This window comes from Takifugu rubripes, chromosome 3 (genome assembly GCF_901000725.2).
Source record: "Takifugu rubripes chromosome 3, fTakRub1.2, whole genome shotgun sequence".
Classification (NCBI taxonomy): Eukaryota; Metazoa; Chordata; class Actinopteri; order Tetraodontiformes; family Tetraodontidae; genus Takifugu; species Takifugu rubripes.
In genome coordinates this window covers 9,938,693-9,959,115 of record NC_042287.1, presented here as the reverse complement: position 1 = coordinate 9,959,115, position 20,423 = coordinate 9,938,693, and the positions used below count along the sequence as shown (strand labels likewise).

The window sequence follows — 20,423 nt, the reverse complement described above, 5'->3', positions numbered from 1 at the left end:
CATGGATACATCGTTAGGTTAATACATTTATTCCAGCGAGCACATATGTAAAATTAACTTTACAGTTTATTCAGCAAAATCTGAGCTGTTATTAAAATAAACACCTGAACTATTTCTTTTAAAAGATTCTTTTTAAATGGGGGTTTAGTGCTTGTGGTGTCGTGAGAGTGACTGCAGACATGAACCGTTTTCTCTAAAACAGACAGAGAATTCGAAGGCGGAATATTGAGTTCAAACGCTAATGTGATTTCCAGATGATTAGACGCTGCTTAGCTTGCTATTCCTTGTTTTGGTTGCAAACTCCTCACAGATCTAGAGACGTTATCACCGTGGCGGTTTTACATTGTTTTTTTTTCAAGAAAAATGCTGGAGCTTTCAGCTTAATGCCGACGCTTTCAAGGAAATTCAAGCCGCTGCATTTCTCCCGTGTCCGAGGTGGGTGGATTCCAGACAATCCCAAGTTCGTCCTGCACACAGGAGCTCATCAGAGCGAACCCCTCAGAGGAGCTGACGACGCTTCAGTTTCAGGGCGGCTGTTATTTTTTCGAGCCTTTCTTCTGCTGCTCCTTCTCTTTCTCCTTCTCCTGCTGCCGCTTCTTCTCTCTCTTCTTCTCCTCCTTGGCCTCCTTGTACTTCCAGACGGGAGGTTCCAGGTAGCCCCGCTGTCGCTTCTTCTTCTTCTCTTTCTTCGGTGTGGGCCCGCTGGACTTTGTCACCTCGATTTTAGGGATGCACCCCGAGGGGAAGATGCTGTTCCTGTGCGCCATGCTGCGGGGCATGACGCTCCTCAGCCCGCCACCAGCGATGCTGTCTCTGTGATCTGAGTTCTGACAGCAGGAGGTCAGAGACACGGAGGTGGCTGACACAGGAGTGGGGGACGCCGACGTGACGGAGCCTTTATTGTGGGACACCGTACTGTCCTCCACCTCCTTCAAGCTGTACTTTTCAAGCAGTTCTGGCACTGCAAAGCGCCGCTTGCCGATCTCAGGGGGGCTGCTGGGACAAAGCGGGTGACACCCAGTGACTATCAGGGGGCTGTGGATGCTCGTGGTCATCCGCACCATGTGGTCCATAACCCCGTTGTCTTCTGGGTCGTTGGGGAACCTGAAGGAAAAGCTGTCCTTCAGGCGCTGCCTCATCTTCTGGCTGGCTGTTTTGGGAGCAGTGGTCTTTGCTACCAGATGCTTCAAGTTAGGCCACTCTGGAACGTAGCTTTGAGTGAACTGCTCGCCGCTGGGGCGAGTCTGCAGGCGGCGCACTCTTTTGAGGGTTTCAAAGCCTCCTGTCTTGAGCACCCAGTCCTTTAGGTTTCTGCCTCGGACCAGGTCCATCGCATTAATGTCTGCACCTACAACGAAAGGGAGTAAAGACAGGAAATGGGAACCAGTCGGTAACCAGTACATCAGGCCAGTTCTAAGCAGGGAGGACGTACGTACATGGCACAGCCTCGTGATGGTTGTACTGCCGGCGACAGCGAGGCATTTAAAGGTGCACTACGCATCACTTCCGTTGACATTGAAAGTAAACACAAAACAAGAAAGAGCGAATTCGCCCCAGCGTGTTTCTGTAATGATCACGAATATGAGCTTTTTCACGGCGTATTGAGGAGGCAGGTGGATCAAGAGGAGATGCCAATGAGTTGACTAAAAACATGATGAAACCGTGAACGATCACACAGTGCACCTTTAAAATACCTTCAGATTGGAATATTCAACACAAATAATCCTGCAGATTAGGACTTTTTAATGACTAGTCCATCAAAATAGACTTGTTTCGCCACGGTAGTTGAGCTAAAGTCCATCTGTTCATACCGTGCATCAGCAGCGCGGCCACACACTCTTCCCGGCCCTGCAGTCCTGCCTTGATGAGTGCGGTGAAGCCGCGGGGGTCCCTGACCTCGGTGTCCACGCCAGAGTAGAAATTGATGATGTAGTTTAGAATGTTGACGAAGCCTGAATAAAAAAAAACAAACCATATAAATGTGCATGACGGATCCTGTTGAGAGGCTCCGTGACGCACCAGCGCACACACACACCTGCCTGTGCAGCGATCATGAGGGCAGTGTTGCCGTCGTTGTCCTGGTGGTTGATGTCTATGAGTGGACACACGTGCAGGGTGGTGACGATGTCGACGAAGCCCTTGCTGATGGCCACCATCAGCCCATTCTGATGAGGACAAGGACAGAACTCTGGGTCAACGTCATCTTGCTGCTGCAGTCTCTGAAAGTGAAATCTCCAATCTCACCCTGCCATTGATGTCCAGATCCATGGCCTCCTCCTTGGTGATTCCCCTCTCCAGGATCCTGCAGAGAGCTATGCGGTTGTTCCTGATGCAGGCCTCATACAGCGTTTTCGCCGGTTGCTCATTCTTGTCCTCGCCTTCATAGTCTGGGAGGACCGAGTCGTCGGAAAGCAAGCTCCCCGAGTCCGAGTCGTCCAGGAGGATCTCCGAGTCCTCGCTCGGGCCTGTGCCAAGGTGGGGGTCATAACTTGTGGTAGCCATTGGACCCCCTTCTACCTGGGATCACAACCAGTTCACAGGTCCGCTGCAGGCCAACCACATCTTGAAGAGGAAAATGAAGAGTTATTTATTCTTTTGTTTTTCGTGAGTGTGGTTCTTTTGGACTGGTCTGAAAACCAATTCAAGTTTGACAGCAAGACCAAACAATGTAGCTTCTAGAGCTTAGCTAGTTTCTTTTTTCCTAGCTTCTTTGGCATTCTCTTTAAGTTGCCTGTCTATTAGAGGGGCAACTTAAAGAGGATAAGAAGATTCAGCTCATGTGAGCAAAGCTGTAGGTCTGTGATTTACAACACAGGAAGCTCAGCGTGTCTTTTATCACTGTTCCAAACAGACCATCTGTCAGCACAAATATAATAGATGAATATTATTGGCATATTTATCACACTATGGGGATGTATACAGGATTATTTACATTTGGGTGAATTATTTAAAGCTCTCATGGCCGGTCCAAAATGATTTCCATCTGCAGAGGCTGAGTCCCTGACTTTAAATCGACTGAACACGTCAGGTTGAAAAAGGCCATATGGTGCTGGAAGCAACGGGAGTCCATGGTGACATCATCGGTCACGCTGTCTTCACCACACAACAGAAGTGACTTTCTGACATAAGTGAGGAATAAAAAGCAACAAAAACATTCCATTTTGTGCAAAGTATTTTCAAACCCAGCGATCGATTTGATAAATTCTTCGACATCTTTATGTTTGACAGAGTCCCAGCGTGCACTTGCTGACAGTAACTTGATTAAGGCTTCACCATTAGAGCAACAGCATCTCAGGGATAAGCTCTTCATCATTGCTCAACAGAAGCCGCGGATAATTAATCTCAGAAATCAATTGGTTTTTCCACCATTGGTCACAAATTTACCGAAACTTTCCCATAGTCGCCACTAACTCAAAGCTCCCTCTTTAACTCTGAGCAACAGAAGTACAAATGCAGAAGAAAGCAGAACGAGTGTCATGTTCTCACCCTAAAGCACTCCCAGCATGGCTCAGTCTTCTTTTGTTCTCTATTGCGCTGCTGTGGTTAATAAGACATCCTTGTGTATCGTACTCTCACTCCTCCTGATGGATCTTGGTGCAAAGTTTCAGCGTCCCAAACAGACTCCCGCAGACTGTGACTCCCCCTCCCTCCATCTCTGTTATTAGCCTCATCTCCCAGCAATCCGTTCAGGTCCCAACATAGACTCTGCTGTCCTAAGTCAGGCAACATGCTCTCTCCCTCTTATCCTGCTTATACAAGATTTAAGGATTAAGAGAGTAAAAGAGGAAGCAGCCAGTCTTGCTCTCCTCGCAGCCTGTTCAGTCATTCCACTCCTTCTCCGGGCTCTCGCTTGTTTTAACAGCTCCCTCAGAATCTCGCTGCCACCCGCACGTCTGATGTGTCGGAGCAAACTTCTCCAACTGTCGCTGAATCACCTCCCGAGTGTGCTGTACTTCCGAGGGACCCCCCTGCCTCACTATTTTCAGAAACAACACCCGAGGGCTATTTTCCCATGAAAATCCATTTTCTGGGAGAACAAAGTAAACCTGCCTTTGCTCCAAGCCACCACGGCCCCCACTGGTAATCATCCCTGTGACACCGATGACACACACGGACGCCACGCAGACACGCAGATGTTCTCATGAAATGACAACTCACTGCGCAGCCCACACAGATGCCATATAAAACTTGAAGGAGAGCATGCTAATGGCCTTTTTTAGCCAGCTCCAGCTGCCTGATTTTAATGTCACACCTTCAGAACGATCCCCAGGCTCTTTTATGTGAATTAATACACACGTGTGAAAGCCTTGAATGAGGCTTAGACTGCAACCACAAATATCTGGTTTCAGATTATCATGGTGGCAATCATCTGTAAATAGATTAACCATACTGCTAAATGGATCCATGGGGGCCTATCTGTGTTTGGGTACTGTTACGCAATAAGCGCTCTCTGTTCGAGGCGCTCGGTGCGCCGCCCGCTGGTCATATTAGGTAGTGCAGCACTCAACGAGCAGAAAATGAATCGTTTATCTGACAATAAGCAGCTTTAGTAAGCAACACCCTTGACAAATCAGGTGTCTATCATTGTGGAGGATTATAATAATTTAGCTAAACTTCCATGACATTAATTCAAAAAGCACTTGAAGAACTGGTGCTTTTGGGAATACGGGTTGTCACCAATCCGTGACGCTTCATATCAAACATGCTGGTAGCTACAACCTCTTTATTTTTTTCTGAAGTACGTCCGTGAAGTTAATTATATCAGAAAATTGCTGAAGTTCTGCTGGCTAATTAATGCACGGTAGTAAATTACATCAGTGTAGTGATTAAACCTCGCGTCGTCAAATTTCTCTGATCACTTATTTACGTGGTTCCTTCTAGACAGACTAAATGCACACAATTCAGGTACTCTAGGCAACGATGCCAATTTGAGATAAAAGGGAAAAAAGGAGCAAAAATGAAGACTTTACAGACACAGGTGGGGAAAGGCTTTTCAGCACAGCAGTGGGAGACAGGTGACTGCTTCACCAGAGGATGGCAGCAACGCATACTTTAATGTTTCTCCTCTCTCAAAGGAAATCCAATATAATCTAAAAAACAATTACCAATCTTGTGTAGGAGTTGAGGAACGTTTGCTTCGGATTCCCATCTCCTGGTAGCACTCACACTGTCCTTTTAGGGTATGGAGTTACTCCCCACTATATTCTGCAAATTCCTTGTGGAGACATTCACTCATCACAGTAATTGCAGTCCAGATTCTCCCCAGACGGCTACGGTACCCTGCAGAGGTCAGCGGTAGAGCATATGAATTCAGAAAGAAGCTTGGGAAGCGAAAAGCCAAGTTTAGTCAGCTTAGTGACTTGCCTCAAAAAGACTGCCATGTGCTCAGCTAATAATAGAGTATTGGCAGTCTGTTTCAGGACCAGCCTTAGTGCTCAAGCTCAGGGAGAATCCAGTCTATTAGTTACAACTATGTGGCTTCCCCCCCCCCCCCCCCCCCCACACACACACACACTAAACTGAACCTAAACCCAAGTCCAATCATAATCTTAACACTAAGTCTTAAACCTTAAACAGTCCACTTGTATATGGAGCAGCCAGTGCTGCTCACTATGTATCATGTCAACACACCTGCACACACATGGATAAATGTCACACACACACATGCGTTTATTTGAAATTCTTTATTTCCAATAACAGAAAAATGGATGCTTAACACTTTTGGGATGAGAAAGTGGGCTGGGGGGGTGTTGACATTTCATAATGTAATGACGTTATTTTCATATTTAATATTGGCGCAGTTTAAATTTACTGTGCAGGCAGTTCTTTGGTTTGCACTGTTTCTAATTATAAAATCTTGGTTTTGGACGAGTCTTGCTTGTGTGTCACCGCTTCTGTGATGTGGAAACTTTGAACATCACAAAGTGATGCGGCCCAACAGTCACAGCCACTATCCGGCTGTTTGCTGTTTGCAGGACTCGCCACCACCTTCATCTAACGTTTGCATTTTATCAAAACATCTGAATGCGTTGTTTTTCATTTTTTGGCACCCGGATACACTAAAATGTAATTCAGTATTTACAAACATTGTTTAAAAATATAAATATTGCAAAAAATACATATTTTCTTTCCACCATCTGCTCCAGATCGTCCGCAAAAGAAGCAGATTTATGAGGCCGGTTGGGCCACAAGATGTTTACATGGTAATTACTGCTGTGATGAACCGCTTGTTAGAAACCCTGGAGAACAATCGCAGTGTTGACGAGTGCGTGAGATGACATCGTTTTTGGATCCTTTGTCTCCGGTGTGTTTGTGATCCACCAGAGACTTGTGTGAGTGTAAACTGTTGTTGCGTCTTTAAAATACTTTTTAGACAGTTTTTGTTCGACTGAAAGCTTGTTGAGGCGGTTCACTCTTGACCTTTGGACAACAGCTTCTTTTTGTCATCTGGTTTGTTGGCAATTTGTCTGCTGTGCTGCAAACATGCAGGATTGTGTAACCCCACCTTTAACGACAACAGTACACTCATCCAAATGCCAGAAATATGTTTTAGACTGTGAAATCGTTTAAATATTGTAACCTTAACACGATTACCAAAAAAAGTAAAAATTAGAAAACACCAGCATGTGTACTTGGTGATGTGAGTTTATGCATGTTTAATAAACATGTCACTGTGTTCAATTTTGTAATATAACAACTGACTCCTTCATTCACTCAGTAACTATCAGAAATTTTATTAAACATCATTAGTATAACCTACACGTTCATTAGTCATCAACCTAGGTCCAGTATGTAAGATTTGGTGGCGCCTAGTGGTAAGAATACAGATTGCAAGAATCAACTACCTAAAAACTTGGTGGACCAACATTTGAATACATTGTGGGAAATATTTAGGTGCGTACTTTACTCCCCGGGGAATAAAGATGCAGCAAATAGAACACAGATGCAATGAATTTACAAAAGCACTATTTCTGAATTTAAACCTTTAAAGTACAAACAAACAAACAAGCACTTCAGCCGTGGAAGAATGAACGTACCATCGGTGACAATCTCTCAAATAGAGGAGCTCCGTGGCCGAGCGTTCATACCTTATTTGGGGCTTCTCCACAGCACCAGGGTTCACATAATCATGTGTCAGTGTCTCGAACTTAGACAAAGATAAAAAAGAGCCGTTCAGGTGCCGGGATGGTTTAAATTAGGACCATCGGAGAGGGGGAGAGAGATACAGCAGCCATGCATGGGATCTGAGGTGGAAGGAAGAACTCCAGGTAAGCAGGGCAGGGAAGGAAAAATTGAATCAGGGGGAAGAATGATGGAAGGAGGAGAGCTTCTGGGGATGGGGGTGGTCATCTGCCATAGCCAATCAAGAAGAAGAAAGGGAGATTTCAGGGAGGGTGATGTTAGTCCTGAAGAGTTTCACTGTTTCAGTGTTCAGGCAGAGGAGAAGCAGATTAAACAGGCAGATACTCCCTCACAAGAGGAGAAGAAGTCAGAGAAGAAGAAGAGTTGACCCTGCACAAGAAGGATCCAGAAATCCCTCTGACTTCTCCTGGAACTCAGGAGATTCTACTTTCCCACGGACCAATTCCAGAGGTGGCAAAATTCACCTGCGTGTCACGTACTGAGGAAGAACCTCACTTCCTCTCTGGGAGCGAGAACATTCTGCATCGCTTGGGGATTGATTATTCACTTGCATGAAGTTTCCTGTTAGTCCTGGCGGAACAAAACAGGCACGGTTCCAAACTGTGGCACAGCATGCTGTGAGCCAAGTAGTCGCGATCGGCCGGGCGAAGTGAGGAGGTCGGAGGACGAGTGCAGACCTCTGCAGGAGGGAGCCACAGAATGAAGGCTCTGCAGAAGAATCAGGGGCGCACCGACCAGATGCTGGGCGCCATGGCTGATGTGCTGACGTCTGTGGCATTGCCCACCCAGCAGTGGGTGAGCTGTCTGTCTGTCTGTCTGTCTGTCTGTCTGTCTGTCTGTCTGTCTGTCTGTCTGTCTGTCTGTCTGTCTGTCTGTCTGTCTGTCTGTCTGTCTCGGGGTTTTAGACAGACAGACAGTGCTCAGGCGGTGCCAGCCAGGAGAGGGATGGAAGTACCGTGAGTCTCCACTCGGTGCTGGGAGGAATCTGGGGTGTTTGAGAGGAAGAGGAAGCAGGAATAGTGCTGATTAAATCCTGTGACCGTAAACAAGCTCACGCAGGCCCGGCGCTCTGCGGCGACCGGGCAAATGTTTTCCTTCCTCCGTCTTTTAATCTCGATCCGCTGCTTATTCGCTCTCACGTACACACACGTCTCTGCTTTTAAAACACAACAAAAAAAATGTGTTCTTGGTAGTTTTTGGTCTTCTTAAAACCATTAAAGCTTCATTAATTGAGTCTAAAACATCTGGTCATGCAATTTAACTTGATCCTCATGAATTATTCCCCGGTGTTACTGTATATGCTGATGGTGATTAGAATCTGCCTCCTTCTTCTGTTAACTCACACTCTGGTGCTGAAGGGTTTTTAAATCAAGATTAAAATCTACTGCCTGAGGAGCTGTTCCTTACCCAGCGCTATGGCAAGCCTTGGAATAATTCCTCTTACATTCTTCCTCAGTGTGTAATGGAGGAAAGGACAAGAATGATACCACATAGTGGAAAAATAAAACCCTCAGCGTGTGTTTCAATGTTTTGTGGTTATGTGACCGTCGCTTCCTCCTTGAGAGCACGGCTGACAAAGGCATCTCTGTGTGCAGATCTCAGAGGGAGGTGAGGCGGCCCTCCTGTCTAGCCAGGAGGAAAAGGGGCCTTCGCAGGGCCAGTGGGAGCCAGAGGGGCCTGAGTGGGAGCAGCAGGGCCCCGCTACGGAAAACCCAGAGCCGAGACGAAGAACAGGTAAGACCTGACGGGGTGGCGCGCAGCGTGACGGACCATTTTGTGAACCACAGATACACACACTGGTGCTCACCAAACCAGTCAGAGCCAAGGAAGTCACCGAAACTGCTTTGAGCCTTCTCAGATTTCTTTGCCAGGAAGTCAGAGAAACCTATACTTGCTTTAATATCCAAACCCCCTCCACTCCCCAGTTTCTGGCCATCATTTCTTGTAATTGTGAGCTACTTACAAGGCCGTTTACTTCCATGTGCTGGAAGTTCCCATGTGCTGCATCTGATAATGGATATTTTGGAGCACTAACTTCAGGGAGTCACCCCTTCCACTTATTAAAGCCCCACCCTGTATCCTCTATTAGCCCCGGAGGCAGAAAATTACTCAACTGTAATCTACCATACTTGGGTACTTAAAACTGCAGGATTTCTGAAATTGTGTATACACAGGCAACCATTTCCAGATGGGGCACAAAAACACGGACAGCACCCTCCTAAGCCCCCCCCTCCCCCCTGTTGTGTTTGCCCCAACCTTGTTATGCTACTAAACCCAACTTTTGATGTAAAAGTGTTGCGTGCATTGCGATTTCCCCCGGCGTGCACAGGAATAAAAGAGCTTTGTGTTTTGGGCTGGGTTAGAAGGAGCGCGTGTGAACAGGTTGTTTTGGTTTTGGTTGTTTTGTGCGCATGGAACACATGCACACTTGCTACATTTGCGTTATGGCTGTGCGCAACTTATGGTCATCAGGGTTAGTTCTCGCCGAAGTGACGACAAAAGGACTTGTGGGCCTCCATTCCAGGCAAACTCCTTGGCTCAATTGTTTTTGCGTAGCCCAATTTCCTCCGAACGGTTAAATTGGATGGAAAAATCAATGAAAGACAAAGCAGGAAAACATCTGAACCACAACGACAAGACGTAGATATTTCCAGGCCGTTCCTAAACAGTTTATCCATATTTAATTATGATTAAACAAACAAGTGGGCAATTTTATGCAAACGGCAGAATCCCGAATTAAAGAACTGTATCAGGAATGTTCTTTACTTTGTGACGTTCAGTCCCGGGAGGTTTGTTTTTGCCTGTGAGAATTTCCTTTTAGTGTAACACAATGAATGTAATTAGCTGTTCTCTGAGGGGAATACGTAAAACAGTAGACGGAGAGCTCAGAGAAGCGTAATTACATTTCACCAGGGTTCGACTGTTGTTGCGTTGTTTCCATCTTTAGGTCTGCCAGTCACTAGCAAAGGAAGGGAAAGCAGAAGAGGCCCCTGTTCTCTTTAAAGATGTGGTTCAAGGAGCCATAACGGCCATCTGGTATATGTTAGAAACAAGATGCCTTCCAGTGGCTTCTCTGGAATCACAGGAAGGTGCCAGCCAACATGGATTCAGATCCTGTTTATGCAATCTGTCCCATCTTTAAATGACTTTTCCTGGTCTCCTTTCATTCGTTTTCCTCTCCAATGTGATTTTTTCCCCCTTCTCATAGCAAAAATTCTCGATGTTGCACTGTCACCCTTTTCAAACGGTACTTGCCTTCAGAGTCTGTTCTGCAACAATACAAGTTGGAAGTTTGAAGGTGAATGGAAGAAATGCAACAATCCTGGCTAAACTGAAAGCTCAATGTTGAATTGAGGCAATAGAAACATTTATAGTTTATTAATTACTTAAATTCATGAGTAAACATGAAATATTTAAGATAATCTGGTTCTGCAGGTACTCAAACACATTTAATGGCACCTTTCTCCATGTTCCCGACTACAAGTCAGGGTAAAGAATGGAAAATGTTAGTTCTCGCCTGTGCTAACTGCCTTTATGAGAAACTTGAAAGGTACCATCCAAGGTGACCTTATGACCCCGGGGCCCCCCGAGCCTGAACCATGCACATGTTTAGCTGAAAGTGAGAATATTTCCTATTTTGGCATGATGCAAAGAGGAAATAAATTAATTGTGCTCTATTATAACAACACAAATTTTTATTATACTCTTACAAACAATTGCTTATGCTTCATGCTGCTTATGCTTCTTCCAGCTTTATTTTTGGTCTCGGTGTACAGTCCCGAGGGAAAGTCGAAGCTCTTCAGCTGCAAATGTTTTGTTCACATTAAAGAATTTAGCTGTGTCGGTGCTCTGTTTATTTCTACATTCAGTATATTTGAAAGAGTCGGTAATCACAAAAATACCGATTATGTCAGCCTCTGTAGTAGCTCATCCATCATAAACGTGAGTAAACGTGCATTTGGGCCGTTCTGCTTGGATGACCGCGTGGTCAGAGGACCGCCTTTAGCACCCCCCGCCAAACTCAGAAATGCATGAATCACAGACTCATCACCTTGTACACGGCACATACAAATGAGTGTGTTTTGGTGTAGTTTGAGTCACGTCATGTTCCAGTAATGTGGGTCAGCTAGAAGGCTCGGGTCAGATGGGTCAGACACCTCACAGGCCACTGCTCCGCTGGCATTCGCTCCACTAGCATGACCTGGAAGGAAGGTGACAGATGGAAACCCAGAAACACACATGCAAACTGCTCACATGAAAAAAGCCCTTGAGGTCTTTTTTTTTTAGCTTTTCTAATTTGTGCAGGTTTTGCTGTATGAGTTGGGCAGCACACAAATCCCAGCATCAATTTTCTGACCAAAAATGTGATTCCTTTGATGATAAATCCGCGTTTTCCTATAATTATGAACCAAAGATTTTAGAAGGCAGTGGCGAGGCTCCTTGTGTGGTCTCCAAGGGTGCATTTCCTTAATTAACATTCTGTCCTTTGGGTGGCATCTGAGCTCATAAGCTGGAGCTCCATCAGCTTTAGTCCCGGTGACCCAGACTGAGTGATCAGATCCAGCACTGGTTTTTATGACTCGTTGGGGTAAAAAGGCAGCTGGGTTTGTAAAAAAAATTGTAGAGATTTGTAAGTAGTGAGTGCGTGTGTCCTGGTGGGCTCTCATAATTGACGGCACATGTGTTCAGCAAGTTGGTGCAACATCTGTGTACTTCTATCTCTGTGAGGACCCTCAACGACATAATGCATTCCCCAGGCCTTTAGCCTGACCTTAATCTAAACCCAGCTCTAACTTAACCCCAAAACCAAGTCTTAACCCTCAAACAGACCTTTGAAGTTCTGAGGAGAAGCAATGTCTCCCTTAGTGGCATGTAGAAGTACAACACACACACACACACACACACACACACACACACATGCAAGCACACACTCTCTCTCTCCCTCTCTCACCTTTCTTAATACAAGTGGATAATTGTTATAGGAGTATTAGTGCACGGCGATTTTCACTCGATGAGACGAGAACATTGCAATATTTCTGTGAAAACCAACTTGAAAAACCAACTGATGAGCTGATGAAACAGAGGCAGGGACGAAAAAGCGAGGGAGAGGGAGAAAATGAAATCTTAGCGAGCATACTTTGGCAGCGTTTCAGTTGGTTGACGGGGTGAGGAGAGGCTAATGTCAGTAGGGGGCTGAGGAGCGCGCTGCAAATATGCAACTGCATATCTGCTGAACTGAGAATTGCTGTGCAGCAGTTATTAAGGTCCTCTGGTTTCTGAGCACCAGTCTGTGGTGTTGGCACAACATATTTGACAAGGGCATCTCAGTCATGGTTGACTAGCCAGGTCCACTGTCTGTTTTTACAGGAAACATGCAATCAGGAATCAATAGGAATAGGGAAGTGTATTTGCAAGCTTCTACATCTAATTCCAGAGTACTCCCTTAACAAGCATTGGAAATTCTCTCTCTCTGACAGGCCTGGCTTATACGAACACACATCTAATCTGCTGAGCTAAACAAACATTTACACCCAAGACTGGTGTGAACATGCTTAGAAATATATATTTTTTATCTGCCCTTTATCACCGTGGTCATCTACGTCTGCCGTACATCTGCACGGGCATCTGCTGCGTGCTCCTCGTGTGGGAAATGAAGAGAGAGATGAGAGATAAGTGCAGAGCGATGAATGAGTGTTATTGCATGCCCCAGCACTCGTCTCCTGCATTCTCCTTCAGCGGTGAGGAACCTTTTCTTCACATCTCTGTGTACATGTCTCCCGGAATAGTCACTTAAAGGTTAAATTCCATTCTCTGGGAGTGACACTGTTGGCGTTATATATCAGTGCAGCTATGATCAAGAGAAATAAATGTTAGATGTGACAGAGAGCAGAAGTATTTAGCTTTAGCAACATGAAGTGGAAGATTTCATTGAAAAAAACATTGTGAATAGAGCACAATGATGGCCTTGACACATTGCATCTTATATTGACATCAGATGTCACAGATCCTCATCAGCAACATTCAATATTAATTTATCAACACCCATTACCAGCAAATAAAAGGAGGTGTGTGTGTGTGTGTGTGTGTGATGGGGGGGGGGTATAGGCAGGAGGAGGATTGTGATTTGTCTGGATCAGTGAGTGGCAGAGCTGTGCAGCATCTGTAACAGGAAGATCGAAGAATCAGTGAGGCTTTTGTGTCCCGGGCCAACATCACGAATGCAATCTGCCACCGGCAGGATTCTGATGAGAGGCATCCTGGGAGGACGCCCCCGAGTAAAGCCCCTGATCGATGCCTGCAGAGAGGAAACTGAGCGGGTTCTGATGTGCGGCAGCCTTTGTTGCTTTGTAATCAGGTTGCTACAGAGTCAAAGTGCAGAATGGCGTGATGCGAGATGAGATCACACACTGAGTCATTGGCTCGGCAGCTTCAGGCCTACGAGCTACTCTGTGAAGAAGAAATTGCCCGGATATCAGGAGATACAGAGTTTCATAGCAGTTGCCACTGGTCGATTACCTTTTACATTGTTTCCTTGGTTTCACACTGTGAAGAAGTTTGATGAGTCATAATTGAGCATTGATTGAGTTTAAAGGCAGTAGGCGCCGTAAATGGGCTGCAGATTACAACCTCTGCAGCTCAAGGAAAAAAAAACAATAATCATGGAAATGAAGACTGCAAATCAGACTCCAAATTAGAGGGCACAGTATCTGTGCGCTGTCAGTGCACAAGTACTGGCTCATGAGCTCAGCTTATGTATATGCATGCATGCACTAATTAAGTACACGTGGTCTTCTGTGTAGAGTCATATTCATATGATTGTTGTACAGATTTTTTTTATATATATCCGGGAATACAAGTACAGGTTCTTGATTATGACCTCTGCCAAGGTCACATGACAGCATATGTTTGTTTGCAAACAAAATAACTGCACATTTAGGATTTTAATGAAAAATCAGGAGTAATTGACAAGGAACAGATGATTAAATCTTGATATGCCAGATTCTGGAGGGAATTTGACCTTTGATCTTCAATAGAAGAGGCAATATGATCATATCATAAATGGCTTTGATCATAACATAGGTTGTGCTGTTATGTAACCTTGTATTTCTACAGCCTATACATACATGTATATATGTACTATACTAGGGGTGTAAGTCAATATTTGGGGAAATGAGGTCCGTACTCCCCAAGTGCTTTTATCAGTCTAAAAATGGACTTGACTGGTTGTAATTTAACTGTAAATTTCAATATGTGCACAAAAATGAACGTTGATTATGTAATATGGCAAAAGTAGTTATATGACTCAGTGTAATGTATAGTGGTCATCATTCAATACACACATATACACACACACACACACATGCGCGCGTGATGAATACCGTCATGCCACCATTGTGAAATTTGAAACTGGCTCCAAGAGCGAGAGAGCAAGAGAAAGAGAGAGAGCGAGAGAGAGACTAAGAGAGGGGTGATCATAAATGGACACACTCTCAGGAATTTCTGCTGTGATCAATGGAGCAGAACACGCTCACAGAAAGTGGAGATGACACTGGAAAACACGATACCTTGGCTCTAACGGGGCCTCCCCTCTGTAAATAACATCATGTATCATGACAGACCCGGGTGTTACTATTTCCAGTCAGCCTCCCAGCGTGGCATTTCATCCAGTGTTGAAGCTGGACAAGGCAGCGGACGGGTAAGGAAACAGAGGGGAGGAAAAAACAGCTGAGGACAGGAAGGGAGAGAAAATCAGAGGAGTGGGAATGTTATCCTGGAATAGCCGGCGACTGGGGCTTCAGACTCCACCCTTCTCTCTCCTCCCCTTACTCTCTCCCTTTGCTCTCTCTCTCTCTCTCTCTCTCTCTCTCTCTCCGTAAGGCAGCCTTCCAGTGTGTCATTTGACCAGGCGGTTCACAGAGACGGACAGCACTGAAAAGAAAACAGAGGAAAAGTGAGAGACAGAGGGTCTGCGGCACGTTCAGTATCAAGATAAGCTTCCTGGAATTTTTTCGAGCTGAGCAGCAAACCTCCTTCCAGTGTGGATTCCTTCCTGGCTGCTGCTTCTGCTTTTGGGGACTGTTTTTCCCTCTTCTCCATCTGGATGTGAGGGCTCTAAATCCACTGCAGCAGGGGGGACTGACGGACAGCGGTTTGTTTATCAGACATTTACACAGTGGACCTCTGCTTGCTGTGAGGGCGAGAGAGCAAGAGAGACAGTGAGAAACAGAGAGAGAGAGACAGAGAGAGCGAGACAGAGAGAACGCCGGGCCATGCCCACCTCGGCTCATGCTCCAGCATGAAAGGGGGCCACCATCACCATCGCCACCACAGAGGCTGCGGCTGCCAACACTTGTTCTGTAAGGTCTTGACCAAGTGCGGCTGCTGCTACGCCCGAGTCAGAGGTCAGTGTCTCGCAACCGGCGTGCAAAACTTCCATCCAAGTTTGCTCCTCCTGAGTTTCTGCTCACAGTCGCCGATGCTGCGCTCTTGTTTTCCTGCCTCGTGTATGTGTGTTCCCGTAGATGCTAACCAAGGCAGGCAAGAGGTGATCTTATTTAACACCCCAGCATTCATTCCTTTGTGCTTCTCCTCCACATGTTCTCAAACATCCACCCACCTTTCCCCTTATCTCTCCTTCCAGCATATGGTTTAAATGCACAGGCATAATCCTTTTGCCTCCTCTGTGCGCCTGCAGCTAAAGCAACAGTTGTGTTTCACAGGCACATCGGGAGGGAGGATGGGGGGGGGGGGAGCCATCCTACCAGGATGGACGAGAGACTGTGTGTCAGAGAGAGGAAGATTTGAATTGCCCTCATTTTGATAAGTGTGTGTCAGTCGGTTATGTGCAGCACGTGGATGGATGAAAGATGAGGGGATTGAACCACTCTGAAACATTCCTCTTCAAAAGTGTGTGTCGGTGTGTGTGTTTCTGCAATTCAGGACAGGAGCAATAGCAGTAGTCCATTAAAGTAACGCAGTCACTGCAACATGGGAGCCAAGTCAAAACACTGGCGGTGCCTAATGTGAGTTAATGCTGTGGCACCGTGCTGCACGCTTGTTCCCTTTTACAAGCCTGCATCAAAGGGATAAATGCTGGACCTGCCCGCTGAGTCTGTGCACGGAGGAGGGGGGGTCCCCCCTCATGAAGTAGGTTTTCATATTACTGGCCAGTGTTGTTGAATACATACCTCAGATTCCTCCACTTTAATCTCTTATGTAATGGATATTCTCCTTTTCCACGGCTTGCAGCTCTCCCCTCCGCCGCTCTGCCGTGTTATCATAGCAAATACGTGCACACTTAGATCATGACGTAAAAACACGAGGTGGATTGGGAAGAGCAAAACATTTCGGAATTAACAAATGAACATGGAAAAGGGCTGAGAAAAGGTCTCTAAACCATATTCCCGCAGTCAAAGGGTGAAATGTTGTTGAACTCCGAGGCTGGTTTCGCGTTCTCGGCGGGAGAACTATGAGTGTTCTAGCCCCCCTCCTGAGAAGAAGCGCTCTGAAGCTACGGGAGTCTCTCAGAGAAGACTTAACCGTTCATGTGGAGCCGCAAGCTCCCTGTTTTAAAGCGCAAAGTACATTTCCGTGTCATTACAAGTATGCTGAGGAGGTCATTCAGCGCCTTCAATCATCATCCGTAAACCAGTTTCTATAATTAACACTGTTGGGGTGGTGGGGGTGTTGGGAGGGGGTTCTGTTAATGGTGTTGAAACGGTACATTATCCCTCCGCCCGTTCCCTCTTGTCTTTCTGCGCCAGGATGTCGTCCGTGGGGGAACCTGCTGTTTCTGTTGTGGTGTTTACAGGAAAAACACTGAACAATGCAGGTCCATGGCCGGTGTCCCGGCAACTCCTGCTCACCCCGGGACAATATCTCCTCAGGTCACGAGTGTGAAAGTAACTTTATCTAGTGTGGTGGGAACCAAAAACACAATAATAACAGAGAGATTTATTATTTATTTCCTCCATATTTTCCTCCAAATAATTTCAGCTTTTGTCAGGTCCTCTTTAATTCAGTGGCTTCTGCTTCCTTTTATGGACTCTGCATCATGTCAAACATTTCTTTTCCCTTTCTAATGAGCGTGCAAAGAAACAGGAACACAGCCGTTGAGTTCAGCTTTATGTTGTTAAGACTTATAAGCACAGGAGGGCGTGACATAAGCAATACATAGAAATATATGGCCACAGACACAACTGAGTATTGACAAATTCTAATGAATCTATACACATTAGAACAGGTTTAGGGAGCAGATTTGGATCAATGTGATACTACAAAAGAAAACAAGCTAAAGCTCCAAATGAACAAACAGAAATTAGTGTGCAGCTAAATAAAAACTCTGCCGAGCCCGAGGTAAAACACAATAAAAGATTACACGTTATCTAATGCTTCAATCGCCCTACATTCTATGCTCCTTTGCTCGCTCACAAAACCAGCATTAGCTCATTAGTGGTCCAAAAATATATTTAATATGTGGCATAATTAGCAGGGAGCTGTATACCATGTAAACTCAGCTGGCAGCTGGGTGTGAACACACTGATCATTGATGTAGTTTCAAACAGTGCTCGTCACTGCCTCACAAACACAATCCTGTGAACTGCTGCCATTCCTCTTTGGAGCTCCACTTCTTCTGGATCTCTAGATGGTGATAGAAAAATTAGTTAGCGTGCTATAGTAGCAGAAAAATAACTTCATGCGTGTGGGACATGAAATGCCTCTGCTGGTGGGTGAGGAAGGTGTTGTTGTTGAGATTAAAAATAAAAGGTTCCAGCTGCAGACGATGCAAAAACACGCTCTCAATGCAAAAACACGACTTCAGGAGTTAGTGGTTATGCTGACGTCTGTCTGCTAGCCCAAACCCTAAAATTAACGATTAGGGCTCGGATTTAAGATGGATGGAGGGAGCCACGGGTATGACTTATGTGGTCAATCTTTTTGGAGGACATATTTTCTGCTGTTTTAGCGATGAGTTATGGGATTCAAACGAGCCGATCTTAGGCCGGTCCTATTTGTTACAACATAAAAGAGAAATTTAACTAAATGGCAGCACTTGCGTAACCAATTGAGTGAGTTATGTAATAGTAATAAAGTAATACTGATAGTCTACTCTAAGTAGAAAGGAATTAAACACGTGTCATTTTGATTCACATGACCCTTTCGGAATTTGTGGCAAATGACAACAAGGTATTGAAAATGACATCCGTGACACAGAACACCAATACGCTGCAATATACATGCCAGTAGCTCAAAAGTTGTCCAGTGGACCAATGACAAGGTGGAGTTGCTTCCATGAGCAAACTTGAACGATAAAACTAAAAAACTTGTGGCTCTACAACAACTTGTACGAGCCACTGTGGAGCATGTTTCCACATCGCTCCTTTTTCAGGTGTTCTAGTGGAAACAGACAGCCAAAACAGAACTAGGTTTGCCTTTTTATCTGAAATTGTCACTTAAATGGGCCTTTGTCTGTTTATATGAGCAAATATGCTAATCCAGCTATTCATCAGGCATCTGACACTTAATATGCATACGTAAGGCAAAAATAAATCAGACACAAAATCTTTTCCAGGATCAAACTGTGACTTTCATACAAAGGTTGGAATTCACATAAAATGGCTGCTCGGACTCCCACTGATGCCAGGGACAACATTTCCCCTCGACATAAATGGTAATGTTAAACAAGATATGCACGGTTACTTTCTAAACTGACACAATTATCTAATGCACCGCACTCTCCCACACACCGAACGGTATTTGGGACGCGCTCGGAGGTAAATCTGACACACACGTGTTCCGCCAGACAGAGGAAACAGATTAAAGAATAAGTGTGGGATGGAGGTAAGGACCCGCCCACGCGAGGCAGATAGTCAGCCCACCTGGAAATGGCAACGCTCCGAACATCTCCCAGGGTTCATCTCATCACCGGGCGCGTTTGATGAGAAGGAACAGTAAATTCATTCATCACCGAGAGGCTTGAAATGCAAAAACGGTGTCAAAACTATATTTAAAACGTCTTCATAAGCAGCTTAATGCGGGAGTATGGAGGGATTTGACAGCCATGTATGAAGATTTTAAAATCGTTTTGGCTGATTTTTTTTTAACAGTTTACAGATTACATAATGTGTGAATCTGAATACTTGACATTACATAATGAATTGTAAGTAATAAAGCTTTTTTTTTTTTTTTTTACAAAAGTTTTTCTCCTTTTATGATTTTCTTCAGTTGTGTTTCAGACAAAAGCCTGCGTGACGTCCTGCATGCATACACTCCAGGCCTTCTGTTCACTGTGCATCTGTGTTTATTTGCACGTGTTGACTCATGCATGCATAAAGTCTCTCCCCAGCAAACGCTCTCTCCTGCATGCACAGATGCAGCAGAAATACTGTTTTGGATTTATATCTCATTACATGATATTCTGGTCACATGACAAAAAGAAATATATTATTCTATAATATACTAGAATCACCAAATAAACCTAATAATGAGTTGTTTATCCAACTCAAATCTAAACTGGCATCGTTCCTTTGCAACAAATTGCTCAATTGCTGTGATTTCCAGACAGCTAAAGGCAAAAGACTAGATTCCTGTGGGAAGAATCACTTCTGATGACTTGCTTTCCTGCAGAGGTGGAAAGATTCACTCCTAGCAGACTTGTTAAATTCAGTCGCAGGAGCTTGGTCACCAGGTTTTCCTTCAGATCCGTGAACAATATTCACAACAAGACGAGTGGACGTCTGAATTATTGCAGCCTCACTGGCAAACGTGAGGGAAAAAGACCCGGTGGGTATTTTTATATCATTAGCTTATAAGGCAGACTTGGGATATTGTGGAAAAAGCGGCAAAAATAGCTTAAATTGAAGGTATGCTGCCTGACTTCGGCACGCCAGCATTGTTTTTTAGCGGTCTGAGATATTTTTAAACTTTGCGCCCCAGCCCAGCTTCCTCCCCATCATCTTCCCCTGCCCTCCTGCCCAGATCCAATCTCCTGTCTGCTGTGCAGTAGATCTTCTCCATCCTGTTACATTCTGCAGAGAAAAAGAGGGAGAAAGCAATGCAGCGAGAGGAACGAGGACGCGCCAAAGCCTCTCCCGAGTGCTCAGCTGGGGGATGAAGACGTCTGAAATTTGGGATCAGCGTTGCATGATTCCCAGGCTTGGAATGTGACTGCCAAGAGTGCAGCAGTTTATCCTGAGGCATGCATTTTGCTTTTCACCCCCCCGCCACCCTTTTTTCTCTCACTTTCACGGCTCCTCTCAAACCATTTCTTCTCTTACGCC

At 45.3% G+C, this 20,423-nt stretch overlaps 2 protein-coding genes across 5 annotated transcripts in view; one reads left to right on the top strand and one right to left on the bottom strand.

Moving 5' to 3' along the window:
- Positions 1 to 9: 9 nt before the first annotated feature.
- ankrd33aa (ankyrin repeat domain 33Aa) lies at positions 10 to 3,838 on the bottom strand. Its single transcript, XM_029833812.1, has 5 exons — positions 3,487 to 3,838; positions 2,245 to 2,562; positions 2,036 to 2,165; positions 1,812 to 1,952; positions 10 to 1,348 (listed from the first exon to the last, which is right to left on the bottom strand). The coding sequence occupies exons 2-5, from the start codon at positions 2,500 to 2,502 to the stop codon at positions 537 to 539; spliced, it is 1,341 nt and encodes a 446-aa protein (XP_029689672.1). The 5' UTR covers positions 2,503 to 2,562; positions 3,487 to 3,838; the 3' UTR covers positions 10 to 536.
- Positions 3,839 to 4,687: 849 nt separating this feature from the next.
- arhgef25a (Rho guanine nucleotide exchange factor (GEF) 25a) overlaps positions 4,688 to 20,423 on the top strand; it is a 34,146-nt gene continuing 18,410 nt past the window's right edge. Inside the window, exons 1-2 of one of the 4 annotated variants that reach the window (XM_029833991.1) lie at positions 4,688 to 4,708; positions 8,739 to 8,877. In XM_029833991.1, the coding sequence (XP_029689851.1) occupies positions 4,703 to 4,708; positions 8,739 to 8,877 (145 nt within the window). In that variant the 5' untranslated portion in view covers positions 4,688 to 4,702. Of the gene's footprint in view, positions 4,709 to 7,408; positions 7,939 to 8,738; positions 8,878 to 14,702; positions 14,840 to 15,021; positions 15,546 to 20,423 lie in introns of those variants that run through there. The other 3 variants (XM_029833990.1, XM_029833992.1, XM_029833993.1) reach the window with 3 other exon arrangements.

What these genes read in the sequence shown, in the direction of transcription:
- ankrd33aa (XM_029833812.1), bottom strand. Translation starts at nt 2,502, where the DNA reads ATGGCTACCACAAGTTATGACCCCCACCTTGGCACAGGCCCGAGCGAG. An exon ending in ATCTGGACATCAATGGCAGG is followed by an intron (nt 2,166 to 2,244) that starts GTGAGATTGGAG and finishes TGTCCTCATCAG; the next exon opens with AATGGGCTGATGGTGGCCAT. An exon ending in CATGATCGCTGCACAGGCAG is followed by an intron (nt 1,953 to 2,035) that starts GTGTGTGTGTGC and finishes TTTTTTATTCAG; the next exon opens with GCTTCGTCAACATTCTAAAC.